The sequence below is a fragment of the Cydia pomonella genome, chromosome 7 (genome assembly GCF_033807575.1).
Source record: "Cydia pomonella isolate Wapato2018A chromosome 7, ilCydPomo1, whole genome shotgun sequence".
NCBI lineage: Eukaryota > Metazoa > Arthropoda > Insecta > Lepidoptera > Tortricidae > Cydia > Cydia pomonella.
In genome coordinates, this window is record NC_084709.1 from 8,366,347 (window position 1) to 8,378,360 (window position 12,014).

The following is a 12,014-nucleotide window of genomic DNA, read 5'->3' on the forward strand; positions in this document are numbered from 1 at the left end:
GTTGACAGCGATTGTGACAGCCCAGATAATGCAAGTGTTATTTTAAACGTTAACCTTTTATGAAATTATAACGTTTACTTACTCTCGCACAGGCTTTATCTTGATCTGAGTCTACCTTGTCCTTCCTCAAATTTCATCGAAATCGGTCCAGCGGTTAAAGAGGGAAGCATAGAGGAAGATGCTACAAAAAAAAACCATTTTACATAAAATGAAAAACTAGGTTTTTCGGTTTTCCTTTTTCAAAATTTGCAAAATAAAGAAAACATTTTGTTTTCTAAAAAGCGAAACCATAAACCTATAATATATTATGCTGAAGCGATCGACATCAAAATCTAAGTAATTTGTTAAGATTTAGTTAGTGGAAAACATTTTCTCCCGAAATCGAATTTCATAGAAAAATAACCGTTATTTCAGAAATCAGAAATCGTTTATTGCGAACCATGGTACATAGTTATTACATTTAAATTATAGAAACACATGGCACCCTGAAAAGGGTATTGCAAGTATTCTTATAGCTAGCTAGGACTAAAGTTATTAAATGTTAAACTTCGGCTATCGTTAGATTCAAAAAGGTATTCTTCCCTCTTTAAGCGCGAAGAGATAACAGTCAAACAGACAGACAGTGCATTACTTTCGCATTTAATAAAGTTCAGGGTCAATTGTCTGTAACTTTTGTTTTCATTTTGAGTATGACTAGGAGACCAATTCGAACTTTCGAAAATGTTATTGATATCTGGACATCTTGTCTTGACCGCACTTATATATTGAGATTTTCAAAATGACAGCTTCGGATAGTCCAACATGTTCTTAATTATCTAAAGGTAGGTACGTATGATCAAAATGAAATCACGTTTGAGTTTTCTCCCATATCTTTTTATTCTAAATACATTAATATTCTTTAGTTCAACTCAAATAGTCATTTAAACTATTACAAGCTATTTTTTTATTTTAAACATAAATAATAAGTAATGCAAATGTCCAGCATTGCACACTTTAACTTGTTATTAATCATAATTTTATCTAGGTATTATCCAATCTTAACCGTAGTTACAGTAAAACACACAAGAGCACCTACTGCCACATTTAGAACGGAGGCGAGTACTTACATAAACATTTGTTCAGGGGTATACCATAATACTATAGACTCTCTGTAAAATTACTACAAAATCTCGAGTACTATGAATTTAATTAAGCGTATCGAGTCTAACATACAATAGCTTGTGATGAGAATAAAGTATTACACAGTATTTTAACATTTCAAAAAAGATTTTCCATTCAGTAGACTTATACTCCTTTGCTATGTTTTACAAGTCGAACTACGCAAGATTGGGTACGTACGTTATACACAGATCTACTGGTAGTACGAACATTTTATTCAACACAATTTTGTTACAAATACATAGGTACATTAGAAAACAAATGGTTCTAAGCGTAATCTTTCTATTATAACACACAGTAGTTAAGCGTTTTAATTTTTCTTATGCGAGTGTTGACTCGACATACTGATCCTATACTATGCTTCCAAAATCAGACATTTCGAAGACATCATTGGCGATTTCGCATAAGAAATTCCATAACTTTCTGATCGCCGTAAATCTTAATTTACCTACGAAAATAATGTACATTGGACCTTCATTCTTGACTCTGATGAATGATGGGTGAGAAAATGACCTGCATTTATAAAACATAATAATACTCATACTGAGATACTAGGAAGAATAGAATAAAGTGCAAGGAACTAAATCATAATTAATCAAAATATCTTTTGAGTACATGAAAGTATAGAGACCAGCTCGTAATCGTAAATAAACTAAGAGAATTTACATTAACATGGATATAATGGCATACAGACATCCTTAAAGGTACATTTGATTAAGTAATCGCACCCCCGTGTTTGAAATGCTGAGAGTACCAGTTATAATCGTAGGTAGACTTCTATGACAAGGATACTGTGGCTAACAACAATGTACATGTTACTTATACTGTGGGCTACGCCGGCTTACGAATTACGTTCAAGTCAGATCTGCAGGCGATGCAACATTAATAGGTAGGTAGGTACATATGAAAGAATACTTTCATCTGCGCTAAGAAAACATATTCCTGGTGCATTCTGTGATTGTAGCTGCTTCCGCTCAGGAAATACTTTCTTAACGCGAATGAATTTTGAAATAGGTAAGTATATCAGAGATTAATACAAACTTAAAGTAAGTATGATTGTTGTGCGAAGTGAAAAGTTGAAAACACGAATGAAAGTGCCCCAAGACAGGGCACACTTAGCATGTACTATTGCAAGACCCGGCCTTCGCCGCTACCGTTTACACACTTAGTTAATTACTTCTGCAAACACTTGTACTGATAATTCGAGAGAAAACTTAGTCGCAAACCACTCTTGTTAGTAGGTATTTAACATTTGAATCAAACACTTCAAGCCGTTAGTTGCATACTTACACAAAACTTTTACCATAAGATTCATGACTAACATTATGGGTAAAAGGGATAAAATACCTAAGTCACATAAAAATACATTATGCTAAAAGAAAAATGAAAAGGTATCGCCAGCGATCCTTACACGAAATGAGGTGCTAGTAGGTGTGCTACTCGTCGCGCGGCCGCCGCTGCGACCGCTGGCCGAATATCAAATATTCAGAAAAAGACACAACAACAACTCCGAAAGGCAATTTTTAAAATTTACCTTAAAATAGATTACAATTTACGATAGGTACCTATTACGTTAATATATTTTGGTGAATAACATCATTATCGCAAACCCGTATTAAATATGAGAAACGTGGATGATATGACAATATAAATTACCCTTTCATACCAATTAATAAGCGTTTTCAATGTCCTAACTTAGTCGCTCCGCGTCGGCGAGGCGACGATTAAATCTACTTATTTTATACCAACTTTATTTCAAACGAAAACTAACTACTTACAGGGGATCTGAACGTTTCTGTTAAACTTAGGGATCGAACTTTACACATCTTTGGTTAGATAAAACAAAACAACAGTAAAAACACTAGACGATCGAATGTTACAGTCATTGGAGGGACATATTATTTAGTCGTTAGGTAACTCTAATTTAACATTGCATAATAATCACATATAAATAATCATGGTCGAAATGTTACGACGGACCCGGAGGTCGTTCCATTTCGACGTAAGCGTCAACAAGTGTTTACATTATTGTTATCCGATCCGACGGCCGCGCGCCGCCGGGCCCGGGCGGGCGCGTTGCGGCGTGCCACTGGCGGCCGCCACTCCGTCGGCTACTGCCACAGCTTCCACCAGACCTGCATCTTCTCGGAGAGTTTCTTACAGATTCCGAGTAGTTTCCGTCACATCCCACCGTCGCCCTCGCCTTCGCATTCTTCTGAGCCTTCACCCTCCTCCAGCGTTACCTGATGACAAAATAAAGTTAAATTAATTATCACCTGTGTTGGATTTCATTTTGTCAAAACTACCTACCAACCTAACCTAATTACTTATTCCTTATTTTTTTGTCACGGGTTTTAATCGATTCATTTGCTATTGCATTTAATTTCAGACACAAATTACAATGTATTAGTTAAAATTGACAATGAAAACATAGTAAAATATTATTACTCACTTGAAACCGTATTTGTTCTGGGCGATCGTCATCTGCATGTGACTGCGCGGGCGCGGGTGGCGGTGAAGGCGGGATCATGCTTTGGTAATAGTCTCGGTTCTCCTCCAACGTGTCCAAGATGTCTTGTGCGTCGGGGTGTACTAGGTCTGCCCACGTCTCCCACAGTGGATGCACAATGTAGTCGATGAATCCGACCTGACTTTTTTCTATCGTAGAATTGTGCCTGTCACACATGGGACTGATATCCATTCCGTGTTCTCTCTCACGGTCCCCCTGTTGGAAGAACTCCTCCATGAGCAGCGCCACCCACCTCTTGTAGAGAGGTAGAGGCTTCGTGGGATTGCTCAGATCGGCACAATGTACGAGATTCTCTAACACTTGTATTCTGTCCGTGTAATTGTCCAGCAATAACACGCCACTACCGGCAACTTTCTTAGTCTCCACCATGGTTTTTAGATCGGCCAGGAGGCTCATGTGTTTCGACATGTCCGTCGAGAGCACCATGTCTATGACCATCTTTCTGAGCGTCTGCCTCTGCTTCTTGTGAAGGTTAACGAATATGTCGCAACCGTCGTTCTGTAGCAACTTGAACGCGACGGCGAGGTGGTGGTTTTCTAGGACGGACTCATCATTGTACATGAGTGCGAGCTCCGAACTGGAATTGACTAGGAATTGGTTGGTGAGGCCGGGGTGGTCCACGTCGTGGACACAGGCGGCAAATAAGGCCGCGCACACCTCGATGGGAGTAAACACAGCATCGAGGGCGGGCGTGTTGAGGAGCACGTTAGTGGACTGCGTGACGTCAGCTGCGTGCAGCGAGTTGTGGAAGGGGTTGTCACGGATGTAGTGTTCCTCGAGGGTTACTGCAAACGCGAGGAACGTGCGTGCCGGGATTTGTAGTGTAGTCAGCAGCTCTCTTGAAGTGAAAGCAGCGTAGGCGACGGCGGTAAGAGGTCGGCCGCATGACAAGTCTCCAATCCGGAAGATATCTACACCCCAGCGGTCGAGCTCACTGAGGCACCTGCCGAGTTCTTCCTCGTGGGGCGTTTCCACACCGTACCGCGGCACGCGTTCTCCAGTGAAACTATTTGTGTGTGTCAACGTCCTCTTCACGCCAGTTATCTGAGAATAAAACGCGTTCGTGAGATTACCACATGTCTTCAATACATTTATTGTTCAGGGACAACGGATGCGCGCAAGTAGCCGCTCGTACGTATGACCCCATATTTGAATACTGGTATGTTCAGAGTCACTAGCAAGCGATGATTAGATAAGTAAGAACAAAATATTGGGATTGCGAAAATAAATAAAGCGCCCTCGAATGGTTTGTTTGCCACTTGTGTTATCTTTTACATTTAATAGGTACGCAGTAGGTATACTGTAGATATTCAATAAAAAAAATTGGCCAAGAGCATGTCGGGCCATGCCCAGTGTAGGGTTCCGTAGTTACCATTCTGCCAGAATAGGCTAAACGGGGGCTATGGGCTATTACTTAGAAAGTATCATGTACAGTTCAGTTTAGTTGGGTTCAAAAGTGCATGAACAAGTTATAAATGAAATCATTCATAAATTGTCCATGCAAATTTGAACCTGATGTTACACTACAAGATTTACAAGCATAAAGGAGTACCTTCGCAGCATTTTGTACGTATTTTTAGTAAGAAGAGAAGACTTTTTGCAATACCTAACTCAAAAACGGCCGGACCGATCATGTTTGCTATAGTTTTCATTTAAAGTATGTATTGTTTTTCGTACTTTTTATTTTACCGTTCTGTTGTCATGCATGATTTATGTATCCATGTCAAATTGCAGCTTTGCAATTATCGACCATGGAGCAAAGTCGCGGGCGGACATGGTGAAACTATAAGGGTTCCTAGTTGACTACGGAACCGTCAAGAGGAGATAGGTATAGGGTAAAACTATTTGAATAATTTTACATAACCATACAAATGTAATTAATAATAAATAACAAACACGTGTAATTGGTAAATTAATACAATGGAACTAAACCTGCATGTTTCTTATGTGTGAATGAGTAAAAATGGCACCAACCTGTGACATAGTGGTCGCCGGGCCGCCTGGGCGTGGCTTCTCCTTCTTCTTGATCCTCTCCGATGCCTCATCGACTTGTAAAGACGGCAAGTCAAGCTCCTGTTGCTTATCTGCAAAAAAAAAATCACATAACTAAGTTCCTTCGTAAAATGACTAATCGAATGAATGTTACACATTGAGTGTAATCTGCACTATTCTATCAGAAGGATTTGTCAGGAGATTGAAAAGAGAGTCACTGGTTCTAAATAACTATTTATTTAACGTTTATTCGGCCTCGAGTCCAAGTAGAGGAGTATTAGGTACTCCGTAAAATGGATGTGAAATACATTATGTTCGTATACCTGAACGAAAACGATCTTTATGTAACATTTGAAACGTGTTTGAAACCGAATTATGTGTTATGGTGTCATATTTCGGATAAAAAATTATAACTGGTTAATAAATCTGACTCAATTCATAGATACCGTTGATATAATTAATTCATTAACGAAAGAAAGTAGGTGAACATGTGAAGTGATAGATTAGATTGATATCGTTCTAGGTCGCGGTATGTGTGTCACTATGACCTAGCTCTATCAATCAATACAAATACATCATAAATTAGGTACCAGGTGTTAACACTGGCTTTGCCCATATTAGCCACAACCCATGTACAGTCAGCGTCAGATACTTTGTAGCAACCAAAGTAGCCAAATAGTTCAGTACACCATATATTTAGTATGGTGTACCGAACTATTTGGCTACTTTGACTGCTACAAAGTATTTGACGCTGACTGTACCTAATTATTACCATATTGCAAAATTAATAAGATTTTATTTCGTTGACCTATTTAATAGGTATAGAATTAATGTCGCTGCGCCATGAATTGTAAAATATTTACCCTACTTATAGAAATCCAAAAATAATTTAAAGGAACACAATTTCAGAGAATGATTAGTTTAAAAATATATTTCAACGACGATAGTATTTGAAGGCTCCATCCGTTTCCTGGGTGCGCAGACAACATGCCAAACGCATCTGTCACTTTTGTACTACTACGGAAGAGTAATAGAGAGATACAAAGCGTTTCGTTGTCGTAGCGCAAGCGATTGTCACCTTGGCTAGGCACCCAGATCAGTATTACGACGGCTTAATAAGCCATCGATTACCTAACGGTTATAATGACTTCCCAATTCGCGATACAACGCCATCGCAGACGCCGACTCGTGATTGTATAATTTCAGCACTCAGGATTATGCTTTGTATACAAGTTGTTATCAGTTTTACTACAATGGCGCTACGCAATACGCACGGACCACTTTTCGAAATGTAGATACAGGAATATTTATCTTATCCAAGTTGATAAGAAATATGATTGTAATAAAAGTTATATTTAGCATCTGGATTTAGCTAAAATTAAAGGAAAATAAAAAATAAAAAAATGGTCTTGTAAATCAAAATCAATAAAAAAGATAAATGTTATTTTTGCTCTAATTTCATTATTCTAGCCGAAATATTGGTTTAGTTTGACAGGTAAAGGTAGAAATATCGATGGAAAACGACGGATTACGTCTGATGGGTAAAAACACGTTTGTTTGGGCCGGCTTCGTATAATCATAACGAACTCAATACGGTTACCACATATATTTTTAACGCAATCAAAAACTCAGATCTAGATTAAAACTACCTTACCCTACATAATTTTATTAGCAACTATCTAAAGTGTACACTGGCCTAATTTATTCTCGTGATATAAAAAGTGCTGAAAAACATAAGGCATTATACAATTTGCAATAAAACTTTGGGTGGTCTGCTTTAGTATTTTAGTACAGACATAAAACATATACTATGATCCAACGATCGCGCCTAATTTATGTTATGAGGAAAAAAATAAAATATTTCTGATTACTACGTAAGTAATTTATGCCAGCGAGTACGGAAAAGTTGGTGATGGACAGAGCTGACAAAATAAATTAATCGCTCGTTGCGAGCGACAGACAATTGCCTCAATGACTCGTTAAGCCACTCAAATATCCATGTCCTGCATATTTTATGTACCTAATAAACTCCACTTGAATATTCATAACGACGAAGGCCCCGCAGACTAATGGTAATAGTAGAGGGAGCGTTATCGTTGTCTAAGGATAAAATTGGTGTTAAGGGAGACATTTGAATCTATTAAAGACTTGTGTTTCTTTCAAAATAGCAGAGTGGTGTTGGATACATCACCAGGGTTAAACAGGGGTGTTCTATACTTAGTGTAATGAGTTTAAGCTAGAAGTTCTGGAAAATTGTTTGTTTAACCATTTGAACGCCAAGAACATCTAAAGGCGTCGTAACTAGTCATGCCCACAGCGCCAAGGACTAACTATAGGTGTTATGACGGACGCTGTCAAAGTAACCTTCATTCACACTATCGAGTAAGGTTTACATTAGGATTTTGGCGTTTGAATGTTTGTATTTATGACATAAGGCATTCAAAGGTTTAAAGATTTACTCACTCTCGCGGAACATCAACAACTTGATATGTTACTTGTGCACGAGTGCACTTATCGCCTATTTAACAGGATGCAGTCCCTTCAACACTCTACTATTGTTGAAGTTAGGTATTATCTTATATAAAATAATACTCAGAACATATATTGCATCTTTGCGAAAAAGCGTACGTACGTTTGATTGTACCGAGTGAACGTTAGGAAAACAATTATGCTGCCAACAACACTATACTTTTCTATACTCGTACCTAGCACAGAGCGCCATTTGATCGTAAACACTGTAATTTAAGATCATCTTGCGGTTGTTTCACTTTATGTTGTTACACGCTAAGCGTCGACGTTTTAAATAATAATAAAATAGACATAATTTATGATTGCTCCTTCGGCAACTACTATAACCCTCAACCCTTTGGCTTATCAGAAATGTCTGTGCAAGAGGTTATCATTGCTTCATTATCTCTAGATAACAAATGTTTATTTATTCTGCATACAGCCTACCACATAGTAAAGTGAGAGAATTAGTTGAAGTATACCTCCACAATAATTATAGTATGCTACTTTACCCAGCCAAGACAGCACACGTCAGTCGGGAGCCAGTAGTACGATAGTTCAGCTAGACTGAACAACAAGATAAGAAGCGAGCTACGCTTAATATTTTATTGCCTCGAAGAGCTCATCCGCTCGTTTTAATGAGTGTAAATCATGTCTACGATTAGATATTGTATCATTAAAATGATAATATTAAACCTGTATCAGGTATATTATTTAAAGCTCTATTTTAAACCAGAATATATTAAATAAGAAAGACTGGCAAACCCTATGAGTGTATACAACATCGCGGGAATCGTCAATATTGTACAAATATGGCCTCAAATATATATTTTTATTTTAGTTGAATGAGATATGAAAATTGCCACCCTACTGCTATTCATAGTAGAGATGCCACGAATATTCGGCAACTTATTGGTATTCGGTCAAATATTGCCTATTATTAATATCTCTTACACCTACCTAAAAAGATAAATTACACAATAAAAATAACCGCAAACTGCTAAATTTAATGTTTTAAATGTTTTCTTGGAAAGTTGTTCAATACGAAGACTGTTTTTGAGCATTTTTTAGTTACTAGTAATTTTATTTTTAACGTGGGTTTAATTTTATTGACTTTGGCTACAATCTTCAATAGTGGTTCAATCATGTTCATGTGAGTTTTGGATGGTTCTGAGCAACAAAAATTAAATCTTAGCAAACGTAATGCTTTGTTGGCGACCAGTCGTCTCTAAATTATACATAGTATCAAAAAGTATGTAAAATTAGACTGACCGTAGTTACAAAAGCAGATCTAAAGGAAAAAAAATGAGCCTTGGAAAAGGTTTAATAATGTTAAAGTAGATGGCGGCATTAAATAAGAATACCTATGCCTAAAATGCTTTGATTTTACTCTCATTGTACTTTCGTGCATATGACAGCGGCCAGGAAAGTCGAGTAGCATTTTAAGTTTAGAAGCCATAAATAGCTTTAGGTGTAAAATTTTATACGTATAAACATAAAATGGAAAAATAGCAAGAATGAACGCGTCGAACGCGACGTTATATCGAGGTAATCCGTCTTAAATATTTACTAGTTTCTGATTAAAGGTATGAAATAAAGTAGTAGAACAATATCGTATCGTAAGGCGGGGTCAAGACGTCATTGTTGTTTTCGGCACGCTGCTGACGTCACGTAGGCTCGTTCAGTGAAAAGGTTCAGTTTATGACTAATAAGATCTGGGAAAATTTAAGTCAGGTTATTTAGTTTAGGCAAAAAATCTATCTTGGGAGAGAGAGCCAAACTACAATAAAACGCATTTCTTTCCACCAGGTTACGACGGATACGAGCAGTATAACGCTTCAAAAGCCTAAGTTTTGAGCATCGAAAAGCCTTTAAGAGTTTCGCAGACGTTGTTCTTTTATATTCATTGTAAGGGCAACAAAAGAAAGGAAATACCTACAGTTGATACATCAGACACAAAATTTGCGTTAATATTTTCTGTAGGTGTTTTACCACTTTTTTTCATAATATTGTGAATTATTCAAACACGTTTTTGTTTACAAATGTTTTCAGTTGTAAACGGGCTGTCCATCGACTTTTGTGAAAAGCTTGCATTCCTAGTTTTATGTTGGTAAACACCGATTTCACAACTGAAGTAAAACATAATTCTTTCTGGTAACTTCTTAGATGTATATTTTTGGCAGTGTGAAACTACGCTTAAGTAAACTTGTAACATAAAATTTACGATTCGCCTCCTCCTCAGTTGTTCACTCTTTCCCGTAAATGGGATAAAAAAAACAAACTTACCTAAGAAAGTGGAGCAGATGTACTCGGAGATCATGTTTCCGGATTTGCTGGATTCCGAGAAGTGGCTCAGTTCCTTGTTCAGCATCCGTTTGAACTGAAAGTGCAACATCTCCACTGAATGAGCCATCCTAGCAGCACGGCGTCGCAACCAACGAGTTGGTCCACAACGGAAAGATTGTCTCTCGGCGCACACGCGCATTTCACAATTATTAAAAAAAGTCAAAAAACTTCTAAACAATTCCAATGTTCGTAATTAATTTGTAACTTATTTAGCATTCACCGCACGAGCGAAGTATTTGTTGCGATAGTAGGTCAACGCGTGTATTAGTATCGAGCGCTAGGGCAATACTGAACTGAAGCTACGCTCGTCGCAGCGATACGATATCCTCGCTCTTAACGTCTAGACTGTCGTCATCACATCACGCTACGTACTCGTACCGTGTTAGATGGATGGATGTACTCAATATTTTATCCCGAATTCGTGTGAATCGGATTTTCACAAACACACGCTGGGCAATTTTTCCTCTTTTATGTATTGTCTCTATTTGTTGGCACGATGCGGTTCTCTGATTGGATTTGTCGAGCTCTGACCGACATGGCTTCAGTTTAAAGTAGTATGACCAGACATGGCTGCTTTAATCTAGATACAAATAAAACGTTTTCATTCTTTGTAACGTTGGAAGTTGTAGTTGGATCTTTACTTTTAACGAATAATTAGAATTATTTAGAATTTATTAAATTAATGTAAAGAAGATAACGCGATTGGATAGCAACGATACGGATCAAATCACGCTAACAGCATCGCAGGTGGCCTAGCAACGTGATAAAAGCTACGCGGATAGTTGATACGGATTTGGTCCCATTGGGTACGGTTGCTGGGCGGCCGGGTAATCCATCAACTGGGCGTGAAATAAGAACATTTTGTATCTTGTGTAAAATTCAAAGCGTGTACTTGACATAGTTTTCTATAACCTTGTAGCATTATCCCCGGTTAGCTTAGATTAGGAAGTCTACTTCCGAGGTTTCATTAAATGCCATTCAAATTAATCTGCTTTATTTGACAATTTTTCAGCTGAGTTTGCTCAAATCTAAGGTATTTTGGCATTGATAGAGATTAGTATTAGAGTGATACAGTTTAGTATTAGGTATAGTTATTTCTACGATGCTCACGTCATCGACTAGACGTTAATTATCTCTTAGACAGATATGCGATAAAGGATTTTTCTATCTGCACCGTATTAGGTCTGTAAAGCCAATTCTATTCTTAGCCTGTTCGATGTTTTAAGTTGGTGACACTTTTTGCTGTAACAATCACCTCCGGTAAAAGGAAATAAAAGAGTTAAATTTATCCGAAAGGAACAGAGCTACTTTATAATAAAGCGAATTAGGCGGTTGCATAAAAACGCGAGTTCTGAGTGTCACTTCACGGGACAGTGATTTTCGTTCGCTGACGACATACAGTCCGTGTTGTTCAGCCAGTGAGAGTTGTTTTGTGTCCGCCACATTAAAACTAACCAAATAACAACACATTTGCAAAGTA

At 37.7% G+C, this 12,014-nt stretch overlaps 1 protein-coding gene across 13 annotated transcripts in view; it reads right to left on the reverse strand.

Annotated features, from left to right (window-relative positions):
- Positions 1-851: 851 nt before the first annotated feature.
- The window catches only part of LOC133519756 (cAMP-specific 3',5'-cyclic phosphodiesterase), a 588,515-nt gene continuing 577,352 nt past the window's right edge, over positions 852-12,014 (reverse strand). For all 13 annotated transcript variants that reach the window (XM_061853844.1, XM_061853837.1, XM_061853836.1 and 10 more), the window contains 4 exons: positions 10,475-10,568; positions 5,663-5,772; positions 3,611-4,732; positions 852-3,401 (listed from right to left, as the gene is read on the reverse strand). In XM_061853844.1, coding sequence (XP_061709828.1) covers positions 3,339-3,401; positions 3,611-4,732; positions 5,663-5,772; positions 10,475-10,568 — 1,389 coding nt within the window. In that variant the 3' untranslated portion in view covers positions 852-3,338. The remainder of the gene's footprint in view (positions 3,402-3,610; positions 4,733-5,662; positions 5,773-10,474; positions 10,569-12,014) is intronic.